The sequence below is a fragment of the Drosophila persimilis genome, unplaced genomic scaffold (assembly GCF_003286085.1).
Source record: "Drosophila persimilis strain 14011-0111.01,24,50 unplaced genomic scaffold, DperRS2 tig00000431-arrow-pilon, whole genome shotgun sequence".
NCBI lineage: Eukaryota > Metazoa > Arthropoda > Insecta > Diptera > Drosophilidae > Drosophila > Drosophila persimilis.
The window spans coordinates 6,112,115-6,125,745 of record NW_020825312.1 but is presented as its reverse complement, the minus strand read 5'-3'; the positions used below and the strand labels follow the sequence as shown (position 1 = coordinate 6,125,745).

The window sequence follows — 13,631 nt, the reverse complement described above, 5'->3', positions numbered from 1 at the left end:
ATTGGAATCAAACCGGACCGGACACGCAGCTCTAATGATAATCGCTAATGGTGCCTCTAATTTAAGTTTTATGCTTAATAACTTAAACGAATGCCGCACGGCATTCATTTTTCGTCTACAAGCGACGAAACCCCCAAAAGCCTTAGAGCGTCAAAGCACAAAAGCCCCAACCCCACCAGCAGAAGCAGAAGTAGAAGCAGAGATCTCCGGCTCTGTGCCGTGGCGAGATTCTTCTTCTGGTAACGCGCTGATCTGCTTGGCTAATGAAAACGTTTTGGCCATTTCAACAGCTTGTCAGCAGTGTCTGTCCGTCCGTCCGTTGATGATGGCTTTTGCCTTGGAAAATATCTGTATTCATGCTATATGTAGTATGTCTTTGATATCGGATTTGCATGCAACACGCTTGCATACACGCCCCAAAACAAATATTGGAGTGGAGTGGAGTGATTAGACATGATGTCTCACTTAGCCCCAAAACGAGTTCTCTCACTGTCCGCCCAGGGGAGTGGCAGTGGCCCCTGACTCATCAACATCATCGTTAAAGTCGTGTTCAATCGGTATCATCTGCCAACAGCTGCGGCTGTTGCCTAAAAGTCCCGTCGCCGGTAAAAGCCTTTGTGTCGCTGCATACGCCGGATAAATTATCATCAATTTTTACTTCATTTTGAGATTTGCATAGCGAAAAGAAAGTGTTTCATTTGGTCTTGTTTTTGTCCCCTAATTTTTATTGTTATCGATTTTTGTGCGTTGTTTTACGAGTATATCTTTGGCAAATTAACAGATCGAACAACTTGTTACGCAGCCCCCAGTTCCCTCGTTTCGCAGTCCGTTTGAAATTTTGCCGATTTTCAGATTCGTTCCCACCTGCGATTTGAGAGTATTTTGGCTTTGACAGCCAATTGGTTGATGTTTCTGTACCTGATCTGTACCCTTGTTAATCCTAACCCTTAGTTCGCTAGTCAGTACTTAACGATAATGATGTAAGTATTCCCACAATTTGGAGACTAATTTATCGTTCAAATTAATATCGCATATATCTACATATATCATATATCATTGGCTGTCATAGGAATAAGCCATAATACTTGAATATTTTGATCTGTCTCTGGCAGAGAGTATTCAAATCTTCGGTCCGACCCTTCCCTTCTTGTTTTCGTGTGTATTTTTCCAAAAAAATAAAGAAAGAGCAGAAAAAAGTAGGTATAAAATAAATAAATAAATTAGCAATTATAAGGAAACAGAAACGAGATTTCCAAGAAACCAAAACACTCTATTCTGTTCTGTTCTGTTCTGTTCTGCTCTGTGCGGTTCTGTTCTGTTTGATTCAGTTAAGACTCCCTTCTCCTTCTTCTGCGGAATCGACTGGAAACGATTCGATAAACTGCCCTTGGGAGGCACTGCGGGATCCATTATGCTAAAATCATGTTAGCTCGAGAGCTATGGCTGCGGCTGTGGCATGAAGAAAACACTGAAATCAGGCCCTAAATTTGAACAGCATGACTAAGAATCATCTGCGGAGACGATCATTGAGCGTCAAACTGCGCAATGGCTCTTCTGATCATCAAAATATGCCAGACGAGAGGCCGCCTTATAAAGATCTCATATGTATATCCATGAATAACATAGATTATTCCTAGAAATTATCCTGCAAGCAGTACATCGGATAAGTCCGAAGCCTTGGTTTTCCGTTGACAAGAAATCGGTCAAGATTTTTGGAATGCTAACCGCGGATTTTTCCCTAGACAGACATTTTAGTGTGTATCCCATTGATTCTAGAACTAAATCATATCTGATATGATATCGATCGCTGGGAACACTATACTCCCATGCTCACACTTTGGAGCTGGTTCACAGGTTCAGCTCTGACGCTGTCCGTATTGCTGTCCGATCCGTCCGAGACTCATTTGCATGGGGACACATGCACGAGCCCCATTCCCCTCCCAAGCGTTCTGTCTTATCGGAGCATCTTGATTTCTTGTAGGTGGCGGAGGTGACAGAGCGATTCTGGATTTGGCGAGTGCGGGTTGTCGTTATTGGAGCATGTCCAGGGCGATGATTGAATTTGAATGGAATAATCATAAAAGCGATCTGTTATGGCTGCATGTGGTGCCCCGCTGCCGTTCCCAGCCCACCCCTGAGTCCAACGGGGGCTCCGAATCTGAATGTGAATTAGAGATCTGGTTACCTGCTAGGGTGGCTGCTGCTGTCTTTTGTCGACAGCAGTTCCAAGCCATAAATAATAAGTGGCTAAATCATATTTTATGGCCAACTTAAGGAAATACTCGCACAGCTACAGTTCGGCAACTGCCAAATATTCATTCTTCGCGTCGAGAATCGAATCCGAATCCAAATCCGAATCCGAGTCCCATCCCAGCCAAGCGACAAGACAATCCGGACGGGCGTTCCAACTAAATCGAGTTGCGATCAGGTTCTCTGTGGTCTTTGACCGGTTATGCATATTTCCCCGAGCCACCAGCACCAGCACCAGCACCAGCACCAGCTCAGCACCACTGCCTATCGAGCAAACGCTCCTTTTTATGGCTCTTTTCTACAATCTTTTTTTAGGGGTTTTTATTCAGTTTTTTTCAGTTTTATTTTATATTTTTTCCATTTTTTCTATTTTTTTTGTGTGTTGTGTTATGGCCAACAAATAAATAATCAATGCAAATTTGCATAGTTTAAATAGAAAGCTAAACACGTTTTGCTTTTACCCCGAAAACGTAAAGTTTTCTGCCTCTCTGTCAGTCGGTTCCCCGGTTCCCTGGTTTCCTGTTGTCCCCCTATTCGATTGTCTTTGTCCATCGTGTCTGATGATCCATCCCTACGACTCTTTTTATTGATCTTTGTAGATTCTGCTGAATTTCTTCAAGTATAGTAACTACGACCAGTTTTTATTGTAGTTTTTATTTTGGGCTCAGTGGAGTCTTAAGTTCCCGATCGTAATATCGTATCTATTGACATTTTGTATGCATACACTGCGTTTCAGTAATGAAATGAAGAATATTTGCCTTAAGTGTTTCAGATGTATTTGGTTAAAGTCTCCGTGGATTGAATCTCGTCCAATTCAAGCTGCTCGTTTCAAGGGTTCTCTGTCTTTCTTTAGAAAGATATTTTTGTGCGGTAACCCTGTTTTCCACTCCCACTTAGATATACCTCGAAACATGGAAGGGGGAACCAGGGCTATGCATCTGTCAAGGCGAGTTTTAGGCAAATTTTCTTTGACTACATCGATGTTCCAGATTTGATCGGGCAGCTAAGAGAATTTGGGGATACTTGTGCTAAAAGAAACATTTATTAATGAATGTGAATGTCAAAAAGCGAAACAAAGACAGTACTCACTCAGGGAGGAACAGAAGAAAGAAGCAGGAAACAGAATACGAGATACAGGATTAAGCACAGGTGAAGGAAAGTGCATTACTGCACAAGATTGAGCCTCGACATCAGGATTTTATAGAACACGCCACGCGAAAATATTTTCGACAGGAAAAATCCAGTGCACAAAACCACAATTATTTCCCCAACGCCGATTTCACGTTGAGGTTGCGGGTGACCCTCTTCGTCCACCAGATCATACTCCACCATCCGCGGCTCATCCTCATCCTCCTCCACCAGTTGGGGCTCCTGCTCGCACTCGTGGGCCACCTCCTCGTCCTCCTCCTGCTCTGCCTGCACCACTTCAGTCCGACGTTCGCGTTTCTTCAAGGCATAAATCAATGGGACAGTAACCGCTGTGGCCAGTCCAATGATCACAAATCTTTTCATTTTGAATAATTGTGTAGAGTAATTGCTAAACAACTATATTTCAATTTGTAACGAAACAGCTCCGATGATTAGTATGACTAAAACCAAAGGTTTCCTAGTGCATTAAAATACCAGCCTACTTCGACATGAAGTACTACGATTTTTAGTAAAGTAACCAGATGCTTACTCAACACTCAACATCTGTTCTACAGTTACAAACACTGGCACTGTGCTGATAAACTGAAAGGAAAATTTCATAGTAAACGGAATGCAGCCAATATTGAATCTACATAAACATGAAACCATTTGAAACACTGACAATATTTCATTTAAATACGAAATACATACATATAAATTCGTATTGTGATATTCTCACTCTCGGAGCATTTTATTTAATGGCATATATATGTATTTAAATCTAAGTTTCTCTGGGTGTACTGTGGGCCATTAAACTATGCTGGTCCAGAACCCAAATCGAAGTCCCGCCGAACCAGAATTCGAGTTCTGGCTTGGGAGGAAGAAAACGCATAAAAACGAGGCCCGATTGTCGCTGCCACCATTTAAGGCTGTCGTTCAATTAACTCTGGCTCACTAATTCCATTAAAAGTTTTATGGGGGTTATAAATCACCGATTTCGATGCTACATCCCGATCCGAGCCGAGAAAAGTCAATAGAACTCTGTTGATCCATCAAATTAATAGATCCTATTCGTATACGTGTGCGTATTCGTATTCGTATTCGTATTCGTATTCATAGTATTCCCATTCGAGTTTCGAGTTTACGAGTTGTTTATTTAATAATTTATCTGAGTTTTCCGCAACGATCAGTCCGGTCAACGCTAAGCGGGTTTTTTCTGTCTTGTTAGCATTTTGTGTGTAGAAAAGCTAAAAATAGCCAATGGAATATACATACGAGTACAATTAAAAATTCAACAGATTTCGTCCAGCTGGGGTCCAGCTTAAGCCGCGCCAAGGGCAACCAACGACTGAGAACTGTGTCAGTCAGCAACATGGAGAAGGCAACATTCCCTTCACGTATCCATGGACTAGATATAACAATAGAATTACAAATGATTCTATCAATCGGAGTTATTGAAAACTCTATAGAAAAATTAGCTTAACTTTTAGTGAGAACAGAAACAGGTATCGATTAAGGTGGTACATTCGCTGTACTATCCGTAGAACTACTGTTGGTCGAAATAGGTGGACATGGGAACTGGAGCTATTTATGTGGGAAATTAGATAAAATACAAACCATTACTGCCAATAATACGAGAGATGAGCCATCCCCCATGCCCATGCCAGACACCTTTACCCATCCAACGAAACATGGTATGTATGAATGAAACATTGATGATCTGATCCGATCAATCGGATTGGGAATCATTCAAATAATTCCGTTACGCTTCTGCTGCCAGCAATGGCAATGTCACTGACGCTAACGCTGACTCTGAAGCCGAAGAAGTCGGCGAAGACGCCTCGCGGAGCGAGAAGATAGTCAAAAGACAAATCGAAGACACTTGCTCCACTTCTGCTTACATACGGCGCAGACTGCGCGACTCCACTGCTGTCTCACTGCCGTCACTCTGCCTTGGCTCTGAGTCTCTCGCACTGGCACACTGTGACGCCGGGAGAGGATGAGGTTGAGGCGTGAGAGAGTGGCAGCGCGTGCGCGTCTCTGCGGGGTACAGTTAGACAGACATGCGCCAATACTAATTCTTTGATTAAAGAGTGTGACAGTGTGCGTGTGCTTTGTGTGGTCCAGCGACGCGTGCGGCGCATGCGCAGCGTTTTTGTATACCCTGCACTCGAAGAGCATATTAGGCTACATCAGATTTGTGTAACAGCCTGAAGGAAGCACTATCCGAATCTGGATATGATCGGATCTTTATTATAGCTAGAATGAAGTAAACGATTTCCATTTGAAGAGTTCCCTGCGCTCACACTCTTCCTCGAAGAGCGTGCGCCCCCTGGCGGAGTGAGCGGCGTTTACGTACAATTACGTATAAAGTACATAAGCTAGATAAATTATAAGCTTACATATATCTTTATGCATCTATTCCGACTGAGTACGAGGTATTAGTATAGTCGTGGACGTGTGTCGCGAATCACAACCGACCGACTGGTTTTATTTTTGTCGATTGATTGTGTTGTTTTTATATACTGATTTGATCTCCATCTTCGTATCCATCTAGCACACGGTAAGAGGTAACTGGCGATGGCTGGGATAGGGTTTTTACCGCTTCATGTCTTTCTACTCCTCTCCTAATCTAATATCTGTTTAGTAAAAGTATGTATGTAAATATACCCTTGCAGAAGAGGGTGCTATGACTGTCATGGTGTCACAGAGTGATTATGGTATATGGATAACTGTATCATATATTTATGCACACATATTGTATCATAGATCAACATTTTGTAATTTGATTAATTTTGTAATATTTACAATATCCTACTCGTGTCTCTCATCATTCGTCCGGTGTGCAAGGGTATCAAATGCCTCGGCTCCCGAAAACCGAATGCCTGCCTTTCTGGGTATCGATTGTGTTGTTTCGATCCCATCATAATTTGCACCTGCACGAGAATCGCACTCGCAAATTAGCTCTGGGGGAAACGTCGAGGCTGGAGAACGGATGGCAAAACAGTCAAAGCAAAAAGTGTATGCACCACACAATGAAAACAAAGAACTCGTTCCCCCAAGGGGGAATTTGCGACATGAAATATTTTCTAGATTTACAGATCTGCAACAATATCACTCATCTAGAAACCACAGAGTTACTTGGATGTAAATCGGTCAAAAGTCTACTTAAAGTGGGAACTTAAAGGCGGGACACTGATGGCAAATAATAATTTTTTAGACTTCGAATTTAGCTTAGAATTCCGAAAACTCCCTAGGCTTCAGGATAAAATTGGCGAGCAGTTGATGATAGAAGCTCTGATACAGTGGAAACAAAAGCGAAAAGGGAAAAACTTAAAGAGCCTATAGCTTGCCAAATTGGAATAATTTTAACAAAAATAAGCACCGAATCAATCGTCAATCACAAAAGCGGTCATGAGACTTCTATGCGGCACTGTAGACGTCAGGCCATATGTCCAATGAGAAGAAAACACGTTTGACCATTAACGATGGCTGACTTTCATTAGATAGATGGCCAAAATCCAGTTCCCCTTCTCCATTACTGAGTGGGTGCCATAGGTAGCATCATCATCATCATCGTCATCATCGGACTCAAGCCCGAATCTAAATCCGAGTTCTATTTGGATCCAAGCTGGCTGAGATCAGAGACATTTCCGCTTACTTAGGCGCAACAATTTAAAAATTGACAGCTCCGCGATTGCCAATTAATCTTTTTATACCAATCCCCCCCAATCCGAAGCCGATTGCGAATGCGAATGCGAATGAGAACTGAATCAGATGGCAGAAACCCATAAACCAAATCCAGATAAATTGCTATAAATGTCTTTTCGAGTCAAGTTCATAAATTAGCTCGAATCAATATCGAGAGAGGCCACAAACCAGAAGAAGAAGTCAGATTCTGGTTTCCCATTCTCCCAGTGCGTTGAAGTAGACTTTTTTGGGGGGGAACTTCGTGCCCCACAAAGTCCTGTCATACGATACTGTACGTGGCATAGCCTTACACCCCCTTCTAATAAAAAGACCAGAGCAAATAATATTCTTTGTGTAACTCTGTTTTCCTCTGCCACTGTAATAGATATCGATACAGGGTGGAGGAAACCAGCTCTGAGCGTTTAATTGGTAGCTAGATGGCATCTCTCAATTCAACAGGGCTATAACACAGGACTGCAGCATCTTTCAGATCTCGGTGAGCCAGGCTGTTGAAACCAAAGCTGCAACAAACATTTAAGGCTCAATGATTTACTACTAAAAAGCGCATCAAAGTCAGAACTCACTCAGAAACGCAAATACTGATACTCTGCCGGTCCGAGCCAAGAAAAAATGATTTCGTAAAACTTTTCAGTGCACAGCACGTTATGGACGATCAGTGCAACGTATACAAAGCTAAACATATAATCCCAGTCTTCAGGTTGCAGCCGATTGGCCCGATTCCCGAGCTCATTCTCCACACCCAAAGGCACATTCACACGCACAGGCACAGGCAGAGGCACAGGAACAGGAACAGGAACACCCACATCCTCATCTTCTTCTTCCTCCTGTACGACAACAGCTGGAAGCATTGTCTTCATCAGGACGTAGATAATTGCAGCACATACGATTTCAAACATATCCATTCTGAGCAATAGGAATGCGCAAATGAATTTTTGAATTTGTCACAAATGAACCCAAAGGCCTCTCGTTTTTCGTTTATTTTCACAGAAATGAGAGTACTAGCCTACTGGTGCTACAACTTAAACTGAAAACATCCTGTGCGGATCCTACGTACGTTCATAAGCCCACACACATCAAACAAAGAAGAAACCCGTCGAAATGATGAGGCCTCCTTATTTCGCCTTCAATTCCATTCCTTTCAAGATTGTTATTCCATAAGGGTTAAGAAATAAGGGGCAGACGCAGTGGAGCAGTGGATGGATACGTCGATTGTTCAAGGATGTGTTACAAACACATGGCAATGGCAGATGGCAGCTCTTTCGTCACCCAAAATGATACATACACTCGAAACTACATTCTGGATCTGCGTCATCGTGGCGTTCTTACGCGTTGAATTATTCAGTTGCGTCATGAGATTAATTAACGAGCAGCGATTGGGAGATCTACAGATTTGCTTTGGCTAATTGAATCGATCGGAGGCGATGGGGTGAAAGGTGCTCCTGCCGCGAATTCTGTTTTTATTTTTGTCATTTTTTATTTGGCCAATGCGGAAGCAGCAAGCGATTTGTTAGCCTTAAACAATTGCAATCAACTATGGACCGATCGCATGGGCTAAAAGCATTCATCAATCAGTGGAGCGTGTGGCGAAGCTATCGACCCGCTTTGTGTCTCTCGCCTCGTATCGCCCACACAAAATGTGGCAGAGGCATTCCTTGCCTTTGTCCAAGCGGGAGCTGAAATTTTCAGAAAGGGGAATACCTTAATAACGAAAAGGAACATTTTAAAGCATTTTCTGCCCATTAAGGGGGGTAGGATTCTGCTCCAACTTGTGCAGGCAACTGTCAGGCGACGTTTTTCCTACCCCATCCCATTAGATCCGCTGGCGTCTCGTTTATTGTGTGCAACTTTTCCAAACAACGTAGCATATTTGCAGGCAGTGTAAAGTGTACGAATCTAGAGTCTGCCATGCGAGCGATGGTATCTGTAGTTGACCGTGTAGAAATATAAGGTACATATGTGGTAGTTTGTCTCAGCTCTGGTCATCGCTTATGGACTCTAGGATCTTGGTAGGTAGCTGGCCTAGTAGTAGATCAATCGCCGGGCAATCTGGCGCGGCTTCTTGAAGTATTCTTTCACCAGCTTGGGACACATCAAATGGGACCGTGGCTCCCAGGAATTGAACTCCTCGGAGTAGTGCTTCCACTTGAGAAGAAACTCTGTGCGACCGCCTCGTCTGCGCTGGTCTATGATCATCTCCACCTCAAAGACCGCCAGCTCCTGTTTATTCACTGTCCCTGGGGCAACGACAACGGGCTCTTCTGTCGTTTGGCTCATTGGGGTAGAGCGCCTGGCTCTCTGGGGCTCTTGAGTCCCGCTCACGAGAACTCGGCGGGCCTTAGGCATTTTTCCTGGGGGATCCCGTTGATTTCACTTGATAAATCGACTCCCGAACTTAATTCGTATTCCCCTCTCTCGACGCGTTTTCAGTCCTTAGATTTTAGCTTTAATTTTTAAAATTTCCAAAATTTTAGAATTATCCCAATGGAAAAATACTGACAGGTTTATATCTGATACCAAAAATCAAATGGGACTATTTTATTTGAAGTTCCAGTGCTTTGACATAAGCATGTATCAAACTACAATAAAGTGGCATGCCCCTGGCCCAGTGAAGTACGAGTATTCCCCACATTGAGGTACTACGTGTACTACCCGCCTTTTATATTATAGTTGGTGCTCTCTGTAGCAGCAGAGTTAGACACAGACGTAGACCAGAGAGACCCTGGTCCGACCCGGCAATTAACCTGGCAATCCGATGACAGCCGAAGCTCTTTGCTCTCGCTTGATCGGATGGTACTGAAGAGCGATCATCCTCACGAGATCTGACGACGAATTTGAGCTCCTCCTGAATTACTGAACAATCAGTAGGCATGGGAGACTATATATTGTCTGTCAAAGGAGCCACAGACTTTTGGTTCAGGCCAAAGCTGCACATCAATTATATGTTACCACCAGGTCCCATGCGATGTTTGGGCATTTTCCACCACATTCCGATATCAAGCCCCAAGAAGTACTTCATCTTCATTAACGAAATACTGCCCCTATAGTATTTGGTGCCCCCCCCCCCCAATAAAATGCAACGTGTAAATAATATTTTGTTAATCCTGTTTCCACTTCAACTTAAAAATATATCGAAACATGCAAGTGAAAAGCAGGACTTGCATTTTGATTGGTGGATTGAATCAATGGCATCTCGGAATTGAAGTTTGCATTACTGCAAAGGCTGCATACGCTCGAGGAAAATAATCATGATTTTATAAAAGATTTCACGAGAATACAGCCGTTTCACGACCAGTGCAGCGCACACAATCGAAATGAAACGGGCCAGCTCCATGGCCTCATACTCAGGCATCTCCACATTCTCCAGATCCAGATCCTCCTCCTCCTCCTCCTCCTCCTGAGCCAGCTCGGACGACTGGAGGTGTTTCTTCAAAGCGTAGATCAATGGGACAGTAACCACAGTGGCCAATCCAATGATGGCGAGTCTTTCCATTCCGAATAATCTGAATAATTGGTATACAAATATATCTGAATTTGTAACGAATGAAGTTCCGTTTGATTTTGACTAAACCCAAGGGTTACTCATAACATAGATCTCTCCAGCAACTCAGAGCAGTCGGTTTGCGAGTTGAGGGATCTGGTCTGCTTTTCAGGCTATAAGAACGCGCCTGTTTTAGCGAAAACAACCAGTGGATGATTGGAGCATTCTTGTGGGGATGGCTTAACATGTAACAGAGAAGGAACAATCAATTGGAAAGTTATTTAATACTTGATAAGCGGTACCCCAGTCCAAGTCTTGTGTGTCCATATGGATCCATCATTGAGGGGTAGTGGCGCTCAAAAGAGGGCTTTGCCGGACTGACAGGTGACTGGCAATCAGCACATAGTCCCTTCTAGAATTCGACCTCCAAGCAAACTTTCAGGCTGCCATTTTAATATGGAGTCGGGCGAAATTACCATTGCTTATTGCGTATATAACCATACATATTCCCAATTTGCATCGAGATCCAGATAAAACAAAAAAACAACATATTACAAACTTCGGATAACTGAAGATTCTCATTCAATACAGCATTCTATTTAGGAATATCTGGGTAATATCTCCCTAGTCCGTTGGAATCAATTACCAGAAAATATCAGAATAACACCGCAAAGCAATCCTGACGGTTTCCTGACGGCTGGTTTCATGGCGATAGTGAGGATAGTTTTTCATGTATTTGCGTTCATTTTTTATTTAGGATTTGTTTTTATACAATAACTTAACATTTTTGTTGGTTTTCATTTACGTTTTGCTTTCATTTGGAATCGGAAATTTACAATATTAAATATTGATTTTATTGCTGTTGTGGCGGCTCGGCTCCCTCCTCAGCTGCTCGCTTTCATAGCATTTCAGATTTGTAATTTGTAATTTGTAATTTTTACTCTTGGGTTGAAACAATATTGCTATTTCCATATACATATAGTACAATATAGTATTGGTATTGTATGATTTATTAATTTCATTTACTTTTATCAAATGCAGCACACATTGATGCTTAGGCTGTACATGTGTGTATGCGTGTGTGTGTGTGTGTGTGTTTGGTTGTGTGGATGTAAGGGAGAGTACATTTGTTTGTGTGGCGGTCCGTATCGGTGTTCTCTTTACTTTCGTTTACTATTTGGTTGCTGCTCCTGTATAGACTTGCTTGTACCTCGCTTTGCTTTAGTTACCTGCTTGTTATTTTGCTTTCTTTTGATAAAATACTGTGTTTGTGGGAGGGGGACTGGGTGGGGTGGGCTGGGCTGGGCTGGACTGGGCTGGGAGGATGTACATAGATGCAAAAGCATGGGTGTTCGGATCGGAGAGGGATCTGATTGAGGGACTGAGTATTTCTTTTTGTGTTTACAACTAAGCTGAACAACGGTGGTTCTCTTCCTGGCTTCCTTTCTCCCTCGTCGGCGTTCCCGCACACCTCTCACCTCTCACCTCTGCTCTCTTCCTCTCTCTCTATCTCTCTCCCTCTCCTGACGACAGCACCGCTCTTCTAACTGTAGTTGCGTCTTTGATCAGCTGTGGCTTCTCTCGCACTGGGCCCGCCACAGTGGGCCACACAAGCTACGGCTCCGAGTACTTATGGGGCCCCACTGTGCGGTGTGTGGGTGGTGGGGCACTTGCATGGCATATGCATGTATGTATATAGTATATGTATGTATATGATGTTAAAAAATAACTGTATAGTATTGGGACCTCGTGTTTGTTCTTGTCATCTGTTGGGGGCTCCACTTGTCGTCTGCTTTATGCGGCATACATTTCATTCTGTATATAAATATTGCATGTATGTATTTATGCTTTCGTATATAACTGTGTTCGTGTGTGTGTGTGTGTATAAGTGTATGCATGTGTGTGTGTGTATATTTGTTTTAAGGTATAACATTTAATTTACTCTCCTCCTAAACATCATCGTCATCAGCGTCATCGTCATTATATAAATAAAAATAAATACATTATTCTTTATGTTAGATTTTTTTTCCTTTTTTTCTCGTTTTCTTATGGTTTTTTTTTTGTTTTTGTTCTGTTTTACCCATTATGCATGCAAGCAAAACGTTCTCTTTTTTGTTATTATTTTTCTCCTCATCTTCTTCGATTCTTCTTCGGTTTTTACTCTTTAAATGTCATCTTGTTTAAAAAGCCGCACTAGATTTTACAATTATAAAAAAATTCCATGTATACATGTATACATATACAGATATATTTCTTTAGATATACATATATGCATACACATATATGTAGGTCGTCGAATAAAAAAAAAAAAAAAAAAAAAATCAAGGAAAAAATGTATATATAGATAAATCCGTTGAATTGTAGGTCCATTTCCACTCTTTTGTGTACAACTTTGCTACAATCAACATTTAGCATCGGGCTCCAGACTAACAAGTATATATATATAAATATAAGTTGTATAATTATATATATTTTAGATTTACAATTCGTGTTTACGGTAACTCCGTTTCAAATTGAAGATTGAAGCGACTGTCCCTCGGGGGTCCGGCGGGGACAGTGACTGCTTAAGGTTTTCTAAGGACAGCGACTGCTTAAAGGTTTAAGGACTGCGTTCAGCGACTGCATACAGGATTTTGGGACAGCAGTTACTTATGGATTGAGGCGAGGCGAGGCGAGGTGAGGTGAGGCGACAGCGACAGCGAGTGTCAGTGCCAGTGTCCCCAACGGGTAAAGGCAGCCTCTGAGTGCAGCTGTTTTCGTGGTCGTTGTTCTCGCTTCTTCCCACTCTCGTTATTCTAGTGCTATTGCTTCTGATGCTACTGCTGGTCCATTTGCCACTCGTTATTCTATTGCCTCTGATGCTACCATTTTCTTCTCGTTGTTTTATTGCTTTAGCTCTTGCTCTTGCTGCTGCTCCTTTTCCTGTTCCTCTCGCTTTGGCGTTGTCCTTTTTGTTCTCGTTCCAGCGTTGCTGCTCTGCTTGTGCTCCTTGTCCTTGCTCTCGTTTTGCTTTTGTTGTTTCTGTTGCGGCTGATGCTCTCGTTCTTGCATTTGCTGCTGGTCT

General features: G+C 42.6%; 1 protein-coding gene across 1 annotated transcript; it reads right to left on the bottom strand.

Annotated features, from left to right (window-relative positions):
* Positions 1 to 2,902: 2,902 nt before the first annotated feature.
* On the bottom strand, positions 2,903 to 3,762 carry LOC6597025. Its single transcript, XM_002022081.2, has 2 exons — positions 3,340 to 3,762; positions 2,903 to 3,278 (listed from the first exon to the last, which is right to left on the bottom strand). The coding sequence occupies exon 1, from the start codon at positions 3,760 to 3,762 to the stop codon at positions 3,415 to 3,417; it is 348 nt and encodes a 115-aa protein (XP_002022117.1). The 3' UTR covers positions 2,903 to 3,278; positions 3,340 to 3,414.
* Between the last annotated feature and the right edge of the window lie 9,869 nt (positions 3,763 to 13,631).

Bases quoted from the DNA above. Each gene is read 5' to 3' on its own strand.
- LOC6597025 (XM_002022081.2), bottom strand. From the start codon at position 3,762: ATGAAAAGATTTGTGATCATTGGACTGGCCACAGCGGTTACTGTCCCA.